The 14,554-nt window shown below is 40.9% G+C and overlaps 1 protein-coding gene across 3 annotated transcripts in view; it reads left to right on the top strand.

Moving 5' to 3' along the window:
• Positions 1-9,157, top strand: part of FRMD6 (FERM domain containing 6) — a 73,253-nt gene extending 64,096 nt beyond the window's left edge. For all 3 annotated transcript variants that reach the window (XM_054567575.1, XM_054567576.1, XM_054567574.1), the window contains 4 exons: positions 261-596; positions 1,719-1,850; positions 4,244-4,335; positions 6,242-9,157. In XM_054567575.1, the coding sequence (XP_054423550.1) occupies positions 261-596; positions 1,719-1,850; positions 4,244-4,335; positions 6,242-6,526 (845 nt within the window). In that variant the 3' untranslated portion in view covers positions 6,527-9,157. The remainder of the gene's footprint in view (positions 1-260; positions 597-1,718; positions 1,851-4,243; positions 4,336-6,241) is intronic.
• The last annotated feature ends 5,397 nt before the right edge of the window (positions 9,158-14,554 follow it).

The following is a 14,554-nucleotide window of genomic DNA, read 5'->3' as shown; positions in this document are numbered from 1 at the left end:
AGTAGCACTCTTCAATAGTGTTTGAAGCTTTAAAACTCTTTAAGTAGTTTAAGTAGTCCCCTCGAATGTGTTGTCCTGGTTTTTATTCATTTTGCAGTGTTCTTAAGTGGAGAGCCTATCAGAATTAGGACCACTTTCCAGGCACTAGATTGTGAGTGTGGAATTGTGCTTGTTCTTGGCCTGATGACTCACTTGAGCTCACCGACCATTCCTTCTGTCTTGGCTGAGTATAATGACGAGCTGTATTCCTTACTACACAGAGAAGAAGCAGTACCGGGAATCTTATATCAGCGACAACCTGGACCTTGACATGGACCAGCTGGAAAAGCGGTCCCGGGCCAGCGGGAGCAGCGCAGGCAGCATGAAGCATAAGCGCCTGTCTCGTCACTCCACCGCCAGCCACAGCAGTTCCCACACCTCGGGCATCGAGGCAGACACCAAGCCCCGGGACACGGGGCCAGAGGACAGCTACTCCGGCAGTGCCATCCACCGCAAGCTGAAGACCTGCAGCTCAATGACCAGCCACGGCAGCTCCCACACCTCAGGGGTAGAGAGTGGCGGCAAGGACCGGCTGGAGGAGGACTCACAGGACGATGGTAACCTTTCCCCCAGGCCCTCCAAGCTAACAGTGCTGACTCGTCCTCACTGGCTCTCTTCTTTTTCTCTCCTAGTTTTGTTTTTTCTCTCCCAAGTGTGAGTTCTATAGACTTGGTGTCTGGAGAATAACCAAGAAGTAATAGTAGAGAAAGCGTTTTCTTGCCATCTTCCCCAACAACTTGGTTCAGTTGTTTGTGTTTGCGAACAAAACATCCCTCTAGTCATAATCCTTTGCTACCACAGGGCTGGATGGTTGTGTATCCTGAGTGTTAGTGGTTTATATGAAGTGAATAGACGTTAGTCCTGCCGCCCTCGGGTCTTCGTTTCTGATTTCCAGATGAAATAAGCATTGGTCAGGACACAGACTAGACTCAATGATAGTGGCATAAGTGTCTTGAATTTCTGCCAAAAATAAGAAAAGGAAGCGTTTGAGCCCAGGTCATTTGATTAGTTATGATTTCTTAAATACTTCTAGTGTCACCAGAATGCTAGGGAGTACAAAGGAAACAGCACGTGGCTGCCTGACTCTGTATAAAGGAAATAGATGAGACCTGCAGCCTATACCCACCAAACTTAGCACTTGTATACATCTTTTTTTAATTATTTTTCTTTGTCAAATAATTGCTATAGCATTCAGGTTTGGGGAAAAGATACTCTGTTAAGGAAAACTGCAGAACATGTATCTGGTTACTGCAGAATTCATGTGGATCTCAAACTGAGTCATTAAATGCACCAAGAGTAGGCAGCTGTGGGCAGTGGGGAGCTTCATGAACTCCTCATGCTCTCTGTGTCGGCCATCTGCTCTGGCATTAGGCAAGGGACCCATCAGTCTCGGTTTGCGCTGTCATTGCAGCGTGGTAGCACAGCTCTTCTTTCTTAAGGAGTGCACAGTAGTCGAGAGTCAGATCGTGCCACTTACGAGACTTGTCGGCAATCCCATGAGAAGGAGAGCAAATGGCATCTAATTGAGAATTGTCCCTAGAGTGGACTGTTGCAGAGTCTCCTTAGCCAATTTATTTTTAAATATGAATAATTACATAGCCTTCCTCAGAATGTGGTTATGACTTATGGTGGTCATTTCCCTTTATGTAACTAAATGTCTTTTCCTTTTTCTGTGTCAGAAATAGAGATGTTGGTAGATGACCCCAGGGACCTGGAGCAGATGAATGCTGAGTCTCTGGAAGTCAGCCCAGACATGTGCATCTACATCACGGAGGACATGCTCCTGTCGCGGAAGCTGAATGGACACTCCGGTGAGCTCGCGGGAAGCTCTCCTTAGCTAGCGGATTGTCCTGGACTGAGAATCAGTGGCTCCGAAAATAGAAGGGGTGGGACTGGACCAGAGACAGGGCTGGAACTGGAGCCTGTCCAAGTCAGTGTTACCGACTGCAGGACTGAGTGCCTCTTGGTGGGGAGGCAAAGGGGGAGGGGAGGGAAGCTCCCAGGATTGGGAAGCGGCATCCTCTACCACTTGCTCTGGACAAAGTTGTAAAAGAGGGTTTTCTCTCTCTCTCCTTCACTATTTTAAATGATAATTAGAAAATTATATAATACATCTATAATACATCTGGAAGGGTCCTCAGGGACCCTTTAGACCAGCCTCCTCCTTTTTATAGTTGAGAAAACCAGGAGATGAGAGAGGACAGATGCTACATGGCTAGAAAGAGAAGTTGGGTCTCCAGGTTTGTTTGGTTTCTTCCCAGTATATTATACTAAGTACAGGAATTTGGAGGAAAAAGTTTCAAAAAAGATTGACATAAAAAAACACTTTTTAAAAAATTCCATGTTTGATGAATTCTTATAGAAAACATGCCTTCACCCTAACCCTATTATTACAGGGTTCTATAATATTCTAAAATACATATTTCTATCAAGCGAAAGATGTTATCTTTCAAATATAGGAGCAGAATGGGTTTTGTTTTTAAACCTCAGTTACTTCTGTTTTTGTCACATGTCATGAATGAGCCTCTATTCTTCAGAGAAATATGCCTTAGGAACCAGTACTGTCCAGGTGGCCCCAGTGCTTATCATTAGGTCCCTCAGAGCTTTGAGAGACCCTGTTCGGACCAGAGTGACTGCATCGCCCTGTGAGACCCACAGTCCTGGTGGTGAGCCTCTCTGCGCACGGGTGGAGGGTCAGAGGTGAATAAGGCCAGCACCCAGTCCCCGCCCTCCTGGCACTTACGCTGTAAGAGCATGAGGAGCCTTTACTGCGGAGTTCCATCTGCTAGCCCAGCAGAACCTTGGCCTGTGAACACTCCACCCGCAACAGAGCCGCCAGTGGTTGCAGGGAATCACTGCCTGACCAACAAAAGATTCAGCAGGCTGGTTGGTCTAACTGCACTCAGTGTTCTTACACCCAACTTCCCCCATTTTTACCCATTTGCTTTATTGTATTAAATTTTTCTTTACAAATGTATTTCAACATATGTTAAATACAAACTTATATGCACATTATTGGTGCACAGATAGCACACTCTTGCTCCTGTGCGTGCGCGTGTATGTGTGTCTAAAACAATATACACAAAAGTGGCTGTGGGAAGGGCATATAAGGGAAGCATTTAACACAAAAAGTTATTTCTGCAGGTTAGTAGCAATGGCTGAATAAAAATCACATGATGGAGTTTTTTTTTGGTTTTTAAATAAGATGGTAAGGTACTGAAGCCATTTGGCCTTACGGATCTGGGACTTGACCCACTTGCTTCATTTATTTGCAAGGTCTTCCTTTATGTCTCCAGTTCTTATTGGCAATTTTACCTTCACTCACATGCCAGTCATAAGGCAGTTTCAGCCCTGGATTTGTTTCCAAATACTGGCAGGTTGCCCCTGAGCTCTGGGATGACTGAGACCCTGTTGATCCTAAAGATCCAGAATTGACTCTTCACTGTGGCCTCCCATGTTTGCCTGTGACCAGTGAGTGGGACTGGCTGCAGGAGGGATGGGCCACCTGTCCCCGTCGGCCCGGAAGAACTCCCGTGAACCACGCATGTTCCACACACAGGCTCTGTGCCTCGCGCTTTCATCATGCATGTGCCCTTTAACCACCATAACTTCGCTGATAGGTGCTGGTACCAGCCCCCTTTTATAAGAGGAGACTGAGACTAAGGGCAGATAAGGAACTGGCCAGCACACACAGCTAGTTCCATGTCTGGGCCGAGTGGCAGCCCAGGTCTGTGTGACTCCAGAGGCCGGAGCCCTCGCACTTGCCCACCGCACATCTGAGCGGAGCCGGGCCTGGAGGGCCGTCCCTGCTCCGGCGGGGATCCGCTCAAAGGCGCTGCTCTGTGGAAGGTGGGGAAACTTTAGGAGTGTCATAAAGGCACTGCTTTACTCCTGTGGCCTTTGTAATACTGACTTCATCCAAATGGCTTAATTAGAAGTTTATTTTAGAAAATTGAAGCTCTAAACTCCTTTCTATATTCAAACCCCACATTCATCTCACACACACACTCCCCACCCCCGACTACCACCATTTACTGTAAGATCTGAGATAAAGTGTGTTCCTTTCTGGTTGTCCACCGCTGAAGAGTCACTGAGATTTTCCAATAATGATTAACATTTGATCTTTCATTTTTAGCAGTATAGATATGTGGCCAGAGGTATAAATAATTTGAAGTCTTCATTTTTTTCCATCTGTTTTGTTTAGGGTTGATTGTGAAAGAAATTGGTTCTTCCACCTCCAGCTCCTCAGAAACAGTTGTAAAACTTCGTGGCCAGAGTACTGATTCTCTTCCACAGGTATGAAAGGAATTGAAAATTTTAAATAGGAACTTTTAAAATTTATATTTATATAAAGAGGTGAATATTAAAAATCCTGAGGAAATGATTCTTACATCATAGTTTTATTCCAAACTTACTTCCATTTTAGTTGCTAGTTCCATTTATCTTTGAGTTGATTTTGTTTTTGGATAAATTATGTACTTAAGTTTTACACTTTTTGTAGATGGGAAGCCTCTAGTGTTCAGATTTCAGTTGAGTGTGTGTGTGTTGAGTGACCAAAGCAACTCGTCTGGTGTGCTGGGACGGAAGGGTTTCGTACTCTGATTCTTCTGTTCAGAGTAAATTTTCAAAGTCTGCTGAGGGAGAGTATTTGATAACATGTGTTTGCTGGTTAGGCTGTTAAAATGTCAAAGGTAGAGATAAATTAACATACTTTAATACTCATTGTTGCAGCATTTGTACAACTTATATTTGCCTCTATTTTCTGAGTACTCTGTCTCCTATGTCCTTTTTCTTGGGTTCTCTCTTCTATGTGTTTCTTTTATTTCTTTTTTTTTTTCTCTTACATTCTGGCAGTCTTCGTCTCCTACATTTTTCTCTCTTTTTTCCCATTTGCCCTTTTTCCCTCTAACTTCCATTTAACTAGTCATAATGGGAAATGACATTTTATTAAGTGTTTTCTGAAAGCTCCAGTGAGTGATTTGTAAAGCTGTGTGTGTACCATGATGATTTGGCAGACGAGTTCCAGAGTCAAACTGGCTGGGTTTGCCCCCTTGCTGGGCCACTAAGTGTGAGCTGTTGTACATAAATGTTTTGGGGGCACAGCTAAGGATCAGAGGCCTCCTACAAAGTGGGGAGAGCACCCTTGTGCCTCCCTTGAGGGTTTGTGGTGAAGACCTAATGAATTCTCTGTGTGAAACCACACCAGTGCCTGAGAAGATGACGTTAGTACAAGGGGCTGTCATCTTCAGGGAGTGCTCAGATGTGACACTGCCTAGTAAAATATTGTTGGGCTCAGACCCTGTTTTCTCCTCCTGTTACTTTTGTCTCCTAATGTGATGTTCAGCAGCGAAAGTTAGAGATCCAATGCCTCGTTTCCATAAATAACCCATTTAGTATCTCCTATTACTGTAATTATCTGAGCCATTTTTCAGCCTGTTTATATATGTTCAACCAGCACCACCTCTTGGGATGAGTTCCAAAAGTCTGCTACCTGCTGTGTGAAGCATTTGGCAGAATATGGCTTCTAGCGATGTTCAAGCGCTGCCTTTAATCCTGGCACTTGCCTCCAACCTTCTCTGCACCAAGAACACTTCAGATCATTTTTTCTACCCAAGAATTCTGGCTTTTTGAAAAATAGTTCTTCACTCTGTGTTTCTTGAGTAATAATTGGTTTGTGTTCCCATTTCTTATTAACGTAATAACAGACCTCAGCATGAAAGCGTTGGCTACACTGAATTGCCATATCCTAGTGGAAAAAGAAACAGAGAAACAGTATCTTTACCTATACAGTCTTACTTTAAGGTAATTGTTTGATTTCTGAGGTGCTAGAAATAGTTGGATTCCTCTCACATTGCTTCTCTGAGCCTTGGATTATTCACTTGTAAAATGGGGAGAATAACAACACTCACCTCATAGGGCAAATAGGAAGATTAAATGTGTTGATAATACATGTAGTGTGTTTGTATCAGGGCCAACCACATAATAAAGACTTAGTAAATATTAGCTGCTATTATCGTTATTAGTGGTACTGATACTTATCTTCCCAGGGGCCCAGGTATCTCAGATTGGAAACCTCTCTAACAAACAGGGATGTGTTAACCCTTTATAAATTTTGCAGCCCTCTGTTCACAGGGCAGATATTGCTAACCTTTCTCTTTAGCCTATACTCTTGAAGTTGTTTCAGCCTTCCCTTGTTTTGCAGACTATATGTCGAAAACCAAAGACTTCCACCGATCGACATAGCTTGAGCCTTGATGACATCAGACTTTACCAGAAAGACTTCTTGCGCATTGCTGGTCTGTGTCAAGACACTGCTCAGAGTTACACTTTTGGATGTGGCCATGGACTGGACGAGGAAGGCCTCTACTGCAACAGCTGCTTGGCTCAGCAGTGCGTCAACATCCAGGATGCTTTTCCAGTCAAAAGAACCAGCAAATACTTTTCTCTGGATCTCACGCACGATGAAGTTCCAGAGTTTGTTGTATAAAGGATGTCTGCGTGCAGCTTCACGGCAGCCTGCTGTTGGCCAGAGGCTGCAAAAGCCATGAGCTCTCTCTCATTTCTTGTGCCATATCTTCTTCACCCAGAACACAGCTCTTTCTTTACGATATTTGTGACGGAAATAAAAGCCTTGAGACAATTGCACTTTAAGTATTACGCAGAGGTAAAAGAGAATGTACAGCAAGACAAGTGCCTGGAAGTTCATGATCCTTTGGAAGGAATTGTGCTTTACTGGTTTCTAAGCCTTCGGAATATTGAAACATGGTGTGTTTGTGCATTGTTTTGTTTTTTTAGTTCAATCACACGTAACATCCCATTTTGTTATCATGTGAAATGATATTGTTAGATTTTTTTGCCTGTCAGTTTTTGTTTTTTTATCACTCCCTCATGAAATGTTCATGTTTTGAGGGAGGAGAGAGAAAAGAATCTCTCTTCTTTTACTGGAGAGAACGGCGCCAAGCCCGTAGCCATTGCCGCCTCGCTGGGGCTGTCCCAAAGAGAATGCTAAGGAAGCAGTCCGAGCCACGTGCTTCTCGCAAGCCAAAGAGATGGACGTGACCGCAGGGCCGTCCAGGGTCAGACAGACGTGAGTTAAGCAATAAGCAGGAGGCTGTGCATGCTAGGATGGCGGCGACTCCTCCACGCCCAGTGCCGTGGCCACCTCCTGCTCTCCCAGAAAGCTCCGGGACTCAGTCGAGTTCCTCGTCCAAGTAACAGATCAGTTGTATTCATGTCATATTGTATTCTGTGGAGTTTCCAACACTGGTTTCTGTTAAAAGTACCACAGTGTCTTAGAAAATGTTTGCGCTTAGTGTTGTTTTATTTTTATAAATCAAGAACAAATTATGGTAATGCTAGTTTCTGCTTAACCAAAAATACCCTAACTATATGCATATGTAATTATACATATATAAATACATGAGGTTGTGTGTGTTTGTATGTGTTTAAACCTTCCATGAGTATCTTGCATACATGGTTTTTCTTATTTAATATGGAGGATGTGTCATTGAATGAATGATACCTACAGACAATCAGTTGACATATATAGTTAAAAATGACTATTTTCTCATGTATTTTTTTTGCTGTGATTCTCAGCCCTGGTTGCATAATAGAATTATTTAGGAAGGTTTTTTAAAAAAAAGTCTGGGTCCCACCTCCAATGAATTAGTCTCTTGTGGTGAGACTTAAATGGAATTGCTCTTCTTCTAAAGTATTCCATATGGAGCTAATATGCAGCAGAGTTGAAAACCACTGATCAGAAGGCCGTCTTTTTATTAATTTTGAAGTAAAAGCATATAGAAAATGTTAATGTTTGAGAAAGGGCCGTTTTTAAGATAGTTACTGCCACTACTGTTAGGATATATAATGAAGCCACGCGGGGAGAGTGAATTTGTTAACCTTCAGATGTACAATAGCAATGTTACTCACACTTCAAGAGAGTACTTTAGCACAATGTCTTTCTATGCGATGTTTTTAATGGTTTCATATTTAAAACATTTGTTTACCATATTTTGATATACCATTTTTTTCTACCTACCAGGTTTTATTAAAAAGAACTATATATTATTTTCTAAAGAAACAGTCATATTTTTATACAAAATTAAGTTTTCAGGTAACAAAGAAATAGATTTAGGATACAGCAGAACATGCAGTGTTACCCATGGATGGGAGTCAGTATTATAAACACGCAGAAAACATGAACAAGCTCCACCCATGCTGTCCTTCACATGTCCCCACGCAGATGTGGCAGGGCAGTGTGCACACAAGAAGCCTGGTCAGATCAGTCTAACTTGACACTTTAAAAGGAAAAAAATTCTATAGAATTCTATAGTTGTGAAGTTGTTTTACTTCTATTAAATATTTTGAAAGAACCAAAGTTTCAGATACCAGAATGTATAAAATTATCTCAGTCTCTGTATAAAAGGATGAAGTATGAAAGGATCATCTAGTGACTATTTTACTTAAAAGTCATTAAATAATCCATCATTTCTTATAGATGCTTAAGGGACAAGTCCTGGTGAAGTTTGACTGTAAAGAGCCCAAATCATAATGTGCTGCATTTCCTTAGCTTTTAGTGTTTCTTGCAAGCATCAAGGGGAAAAAAAGCAAATTTATTAACTAGGTAGTGCTTTATACTTTATTTTCTCTCTGCTTTAACTAGAATCAAGTCTTCAGGGTTTTGCCAGCACTGTTGGTGGTTTTGCACACCTCCTTTCTAATTGGATTGATGAATAGTCTTGTGGGTTTTCAAAAATGAAACATGCTAAGGACGTTTTTGCTTTTTGATCCACTGTTTGCAGCAGAATTATATATATGTATATGAAAATCCTACATTTTGAATACCTACATTTTTGTATTTGAAAATTGTTTTAAAAAATAAAAAGAAAAGTATAAAGCTGTTATTTATTCCACATTTGTTAATGTCCATTGCTAGTTAGTATACCAATTGGGTATATATTGCTTCCACTTCTACATTTGTATTTGCAACAGTGAGCTTTATATCTACATAAACTGTAAATAATCCTTTCTGTGAAAGGATGATCATATCGGGATGGTACCAAAAGCGTGTAAAAAAAAAAACTTCATTATTTTGTAATTATTCTTACAGGCATTTCATGGCAAGATTAACAGTCAATAAAGTTACTTTTTATTTGTCTTTGAGTGCTTTTTTTTGTTACTAGAGTTCTCAATTAAACAAAAAGTATTAAAGAGTGAATGTTTTCTTTGTGTTCTCTCCTATAATAGAGCACATTAAAGGACAACCTAAAGTTCCAGTGATAGAATGCCGAGCCCTGCCGTGTGCCAGACCCTGCTCCATGTGTGTTAGAAGTTCCTTTGTTAATTTATTTAATCCTCACATTTCCAGAAGACAGGTACCATTATTATTCTTAAGCTAGAGAGATGAAGGAACCAAGGCTCCAAGAGGCTAAGTCCAGTGTGAGAGGTTGTGACCATGAGCCACTATTCAGTTCCAAAGTGTGGGGCTGCAAGGCCTCTACTGATTTAAATATATATATATATTTTTTTTTTAGTTAAAATAATAATGATTGTACTATAAATTTTGCCCTTGAAACAGTCATCATTGGAGTGTTGGCTTTAATTTTAAAAAACTAAGTGGTTGCATTTAAAAGCACCTATTCACAGGCTGAGCGTAAGGGCAACGGGGCGTGAAGGACAGAGCCCAGAGTTTCGGATCGTACACAGCATCTGATACGCCCCTATATCTTCTAACAGAAAACCCCGTTACCTGCTCTTCGCTCCTGTTTTCTTGACTATAAATATAAAACAAGTGGGAATAATAATTCGAAGGATTGCTGGGGATTAAATAAGATAATGAGTATAATATGCCCTGGATGACTAAGGTGAAAGAGAGGAAGGTTTTTAAATCTGACAAACATTGTACTTTTATAGAATTGAGCCATTTGGTCATTTGGTTGCATAAAATTCAAAACACAAGCTCTCTGGCGGGGTGTTACTCGTGAATTTTGCAGAGTGGTAAACTGGAAGTAAATTAGAGACAAGGGAAAAAAATACTTGTTTGCCTACTAATGTGTCTGATGTTACACACAAGTTTAATCCTCACAGCCCTTCAAGGAGCTGTCACCTTCATTTTGTAGTTGAGGAAACTCTTCAACTTGCCCAAGATCCTATGGCTACTAAATGATACAGTGGAGTTTTAAACCCGAACTCATCTCCAAAACCTTTGTTTTTCTCTTACATACACCATGTTACCCACTGTCCTTAGAGAAAGCTCAGAATCTAATAGGGGAGGCAGACTTAAAATTTTGATAGTGTCATTAAATGAAATTTATTTGTTCACGCACTATTTTTTTTTTTCCAGCACCCATTCTCTGCCTGACATACACAAGATTTATGTATCGCTTTGGCGGTGAAGATCTACAGGGTGGACACAGGAGCTGGGAAGATCAGAGAAGGTTTTACTTGAAGAAGAGCCTTGAATGGGGCAGCCTTCTGGCAGGGTGGGCTGAGGTACAAGCTGTCCAGGCAGAGGCTTAAAAGCTGGAGACAGCTGCTCATTAAGGACTCTGCAAGGACCCACAAGGGGCCTTTGACTTGATGAGACTCTCCAGCCTCATCATGAAGGGCCTCGGGTGCCCGTAGATGAGGACATTGAGATTTTTCTGGGTTTTTTTTTTTTTTGAGGTCTGAGAAATCATGGGAGCAGTGCTAGTTGAAAATGGGGAGAGAGCAGCTAGACTAGAGAGATGAACTAAAGATGTGGCAGCAGGAGAAAAAGGGGGAAATTCAAAAGCTATGTAGGAAGCAGAATAATAGGACACACACACACACACAGTTGTCACCTCCTAAGCTAAATACTGGGGACAGGTGGTTTGGCCATACTCGGAAATATCCTTGGGAAGACTAAAGAGTTAATTATGCTTTATATTATAAGTTAAAAGTCTACCCTGCATGAATACCTTGAATATTGGCACAATGGCCACCAGAACACTAGTCTATCAGTGGTTCTCCACCCTGGTGTACGTTAGAATGACCAGGAGAATGAGAAACAGCAATGCCTGGGCCACAGAACAGAGCCTCTGACTGATTTGTTGTGGGGTGGGTATGGTACTATAAAAGTTTTGCAAGTGATACTAGCATGTGTCAGAGCTGCAAACCATTGGTCTGCAGGTAAGCCCAAGCAATACAGAACCACCAGGTTATCTGCTCCTGAACTAGCATGGTCCATACTTGGGATGGGTGGCAACTCCAGAGTATCCAGGTATATTGCATTTTGTAAGAGTAACATTTTTTTTTTCTGCCAGAAAAAAAATTGCTGTCAGAGAATGAATCAGAATTCAAGTGAGGCACTAAACTCACTGTTTCAGGAAGTTCTGAATACCCCCACATTCTAGAGACTGGGGCTTTATATGAATATGGCTGTTTGGCTAAATAAAAGGGTCAGGGTTATATGAGTATAGTAAAATACTTTAAAATCTCCCTGCCACTGTTGTATTTGCCTCATCATTACTCTGATGCTTCATACTAGTTGATCCACACAGAGAGGTATAATGAAAATAAGCTAAACTCCACCGCACCCTTTGATTCTTAAGACATGCATTCTGAGTTAATGGAGGAGATTGACCTCCAAAAAGTTCTCAGAAGCTGTGAGCCACTGTAGGTGATGGATTTATGTACTCTCAAGAGATTAATCGAAGATCTATAGACATGACACAGCTATAATTAACCAACTCATTACAGCATGAGTGTTTACCCATCTAGTGTGAATTGTAGTCAGTTAAGGTCTCCCCAGTTTATTACTGTCATTATGGTAAGAGATGGATTTCACAAGAATAGGCAGTTCCCAATTTAGGAAGGAATTATGCTCCAAATTTCCTTCTAAATTTGTTGTTTGATATTTAGAACACATATCCCCAACTTTCCTAACTAGCTCATGAATGACTGTTTATCCCAGAAATATTAGGGTGTTTTTTTTCCTGTGCATTAGTAACCATCAATCAAAGAGACTCAGAATACAGATAAGGTAGGTGGGGGACCTCACAATCAGATAGAGATGGTAGCACCCCCAATAGACAGTACTTCAATCAGCAAGGTTTACTTCTCAGGGTTCACCCATGCCAAACTATAAATAAAAGCAGGAGGAAAAAAAGAAAGCTCAGACAAGCCATGCCAACATGAAAAAGCTGTAAACCTGTTTGTACAACCCAGGGGTTCTGTGAGGGGTGTGTCCAGGGTTTTCTCGTCCAGACTCCAGGCCCCAGTCCAGCTGCTCAGCTCTGCTCTGCCATCATGAAAGAGTGATCAGGACGTAAGCCAACAGTTCAGGCCACAGGCCCCCTCTCCTTCAGATCCACAGTGGTGGGAGGAAGAGGAGGAATCTAGGAGCCACTTGAGGCAGAAGCCCCAGAGTCTCCCATAGACTGTATCTGAATTGCTGCTACAGGGTACAAATAAGATGCACTAAGAAAGAAGTGAAAGAGCCCATATTGGGGCCTTTAATAAACATTACATCAATATGAATGTGGAAGATCATAAAATCCACTGGCAAAACGAAAAGAAGGCCTAAGTAAGTAAACTGTACCATGTTCCTGAAAGGAAAGACTCAATAATATAAATGTCAATTTTCCCCAGCAATTTCAAAACCCCAAATGAAACATTTTTAACAATGGTGGAGTAATAAGGGCCAGTTTTACCCTCTCACCTGAGTTAACAAAATACATACTGTATATAAATGTTTTGTAGACCTTCAACAATAGGCAATGCAGTAGAGTAAGTCCCATAAGGAGAGAAACAAGATGAGCGTGATCATTGCCCTAGCTTCTGTTCTGGAGAGAGCTTCCAGGCCACAACGAGGTCTCCCTGAATTGAGAAGGTGGAGGGAAAAATTCGGGGAGGGCAACGAAACTGGAATTCACAGGGTGGAGTACCAGGGAAGTGAGCTCTGCACAGAGCAGGCGGTTGGGCCACAGCAGGAGGTGGGGCGGAAGGGAGAGATGGAGAGAGCACACGCTGCTCTGGGGTCTCTAGCTGAGTACTGTTCAGCACACATATGTGGGGAAAGCATTTGGAGTTAAGGAGAGAACCACGAGAAGAGGGCGAAACCAGTCCTGGAGCCCATATAGAGCCAGAAATAATTTGTGTTTCCACCACCTGGAGTGAAAACCTTGTAATACATGTGGCTTCTTGTGAAGTACTCAGAAGGGTATTTTCTAAGACTAAAGTTTGCACTGGTCCTGCCTAACAAAGCTTAAAAAGCAAGTCTTTTTAAATATTTAGAATTAATTTTATACCCAGCAAAAATCTCTTTCAAAAAGAAAAACGGAATAAAAACTTTTTCGGGCCTGCAAAAGCTAGAAGAATTCAATGCCAGCAGATCTGCACCAGAAATATTAATAGAAGCCTTTCAGGCAAAAAGAAAATACCATATGAAAAACTTTATGTGCACAAAGAATAAAGAGCCCCATAAATGATAAATATGTGGGTAAATAGAAAACAATTTTTCATATTTTAAATCTCTTTTAGAAAATGATTATTTAAAGCAAAAAATAAAAATGTTTTTATAGATTTTGTAACATACCAAAGAGTAAAATGTATGACCATATTAGCAAAAAGACCAGGAAAGGGAAATGGAAAGTAGTATTCTACTATTGTTTCTTATATTATATTTGAAGTGATGTAATATTACTTGAAGGTGGACTATCATAGCTTAAAGACACATACTATAAAATCTAAAGCAACCACTAAAAATAAAACAAAAAGACATGAGATAAAAATTACTAAACCTAAAGAAGGCAAAGAGGGGAAAAAAGAACAAATAAGACAAATTTAAAACAAGTAGAAAGTTGGTACATTTAAACACAACAATATCAATAATCAATTGAATGTAAAATTCATGCAAAGGCACTTATAAGGAATAGCCAAGAACTTTTTGAAATATAAACCCAGTGAGAACATATTTACTTTTCCAAATGCAAAACACACTGTAGAGTTTCTGTTATTAATGATACTGACTCAAGGGTTGGCAATTTTTTTTCTATAAAGGGCCAAATAGTAGATATTTTAGGCTCTGGAGGCCAAGTGTTCTCTGCTTCAGCTACTCAACTCAGCCTTTGTAGCACGAAAGGAGCCATAGATGATATGTGAACAAATGAGCAGGGCTGTATTTCAGTAAAACTTTACCCACCAAACAGAAGACTGGATTTAGCACACAGGTTGTGCTTTGCCAATTCCTGATTTACAGCAATGTAATTGACCAGAGCAGACCGATACATAAAAGGGAACTTAGTAAATGAAATAGGTAGCATTTCAAATCATAGAGGAAGGATGGATTATTCAATAGTTAGTGGCAGAAAAATGAGCTGTACTTTTGAAAAATAAAATAAGATCTCAACTTTGTACCATTCACAGATATAAGTTATTTGAAGAGCTAAACATTAAAAATTAAAACTCCAGAAGTATTATAGACCAATAAAGAAAAATACGTTTATAAACTTGGGGTGAGGGGAACTTCCTAAAGTAAACAAGTCACAAAAAA

This window comes from Pteronotus mesoamericanus, unplaced genomic scaffold (genome assembly GCF_021234165.1).
Source record: "Pteronotus mesoamericanus isolate MK-2021 breed Mesoamerican mustached bat unplaced genomic scaffold, CSHL_Meso_final contig_182, whole genome shotgun sequence".
NCBI classification, from domain to species: Eukaryota; Metazoa; Chordata; class Mammalia; order Chiroptera; family Mormoopidae; genus Pteronotus; species Pteronotus mesoamericanus.
The sequence above is the reverse complement of the archived record's forward strand: the minus strand, read 5'-3'. Positions and strand labels throughout refer to the sequence as shown.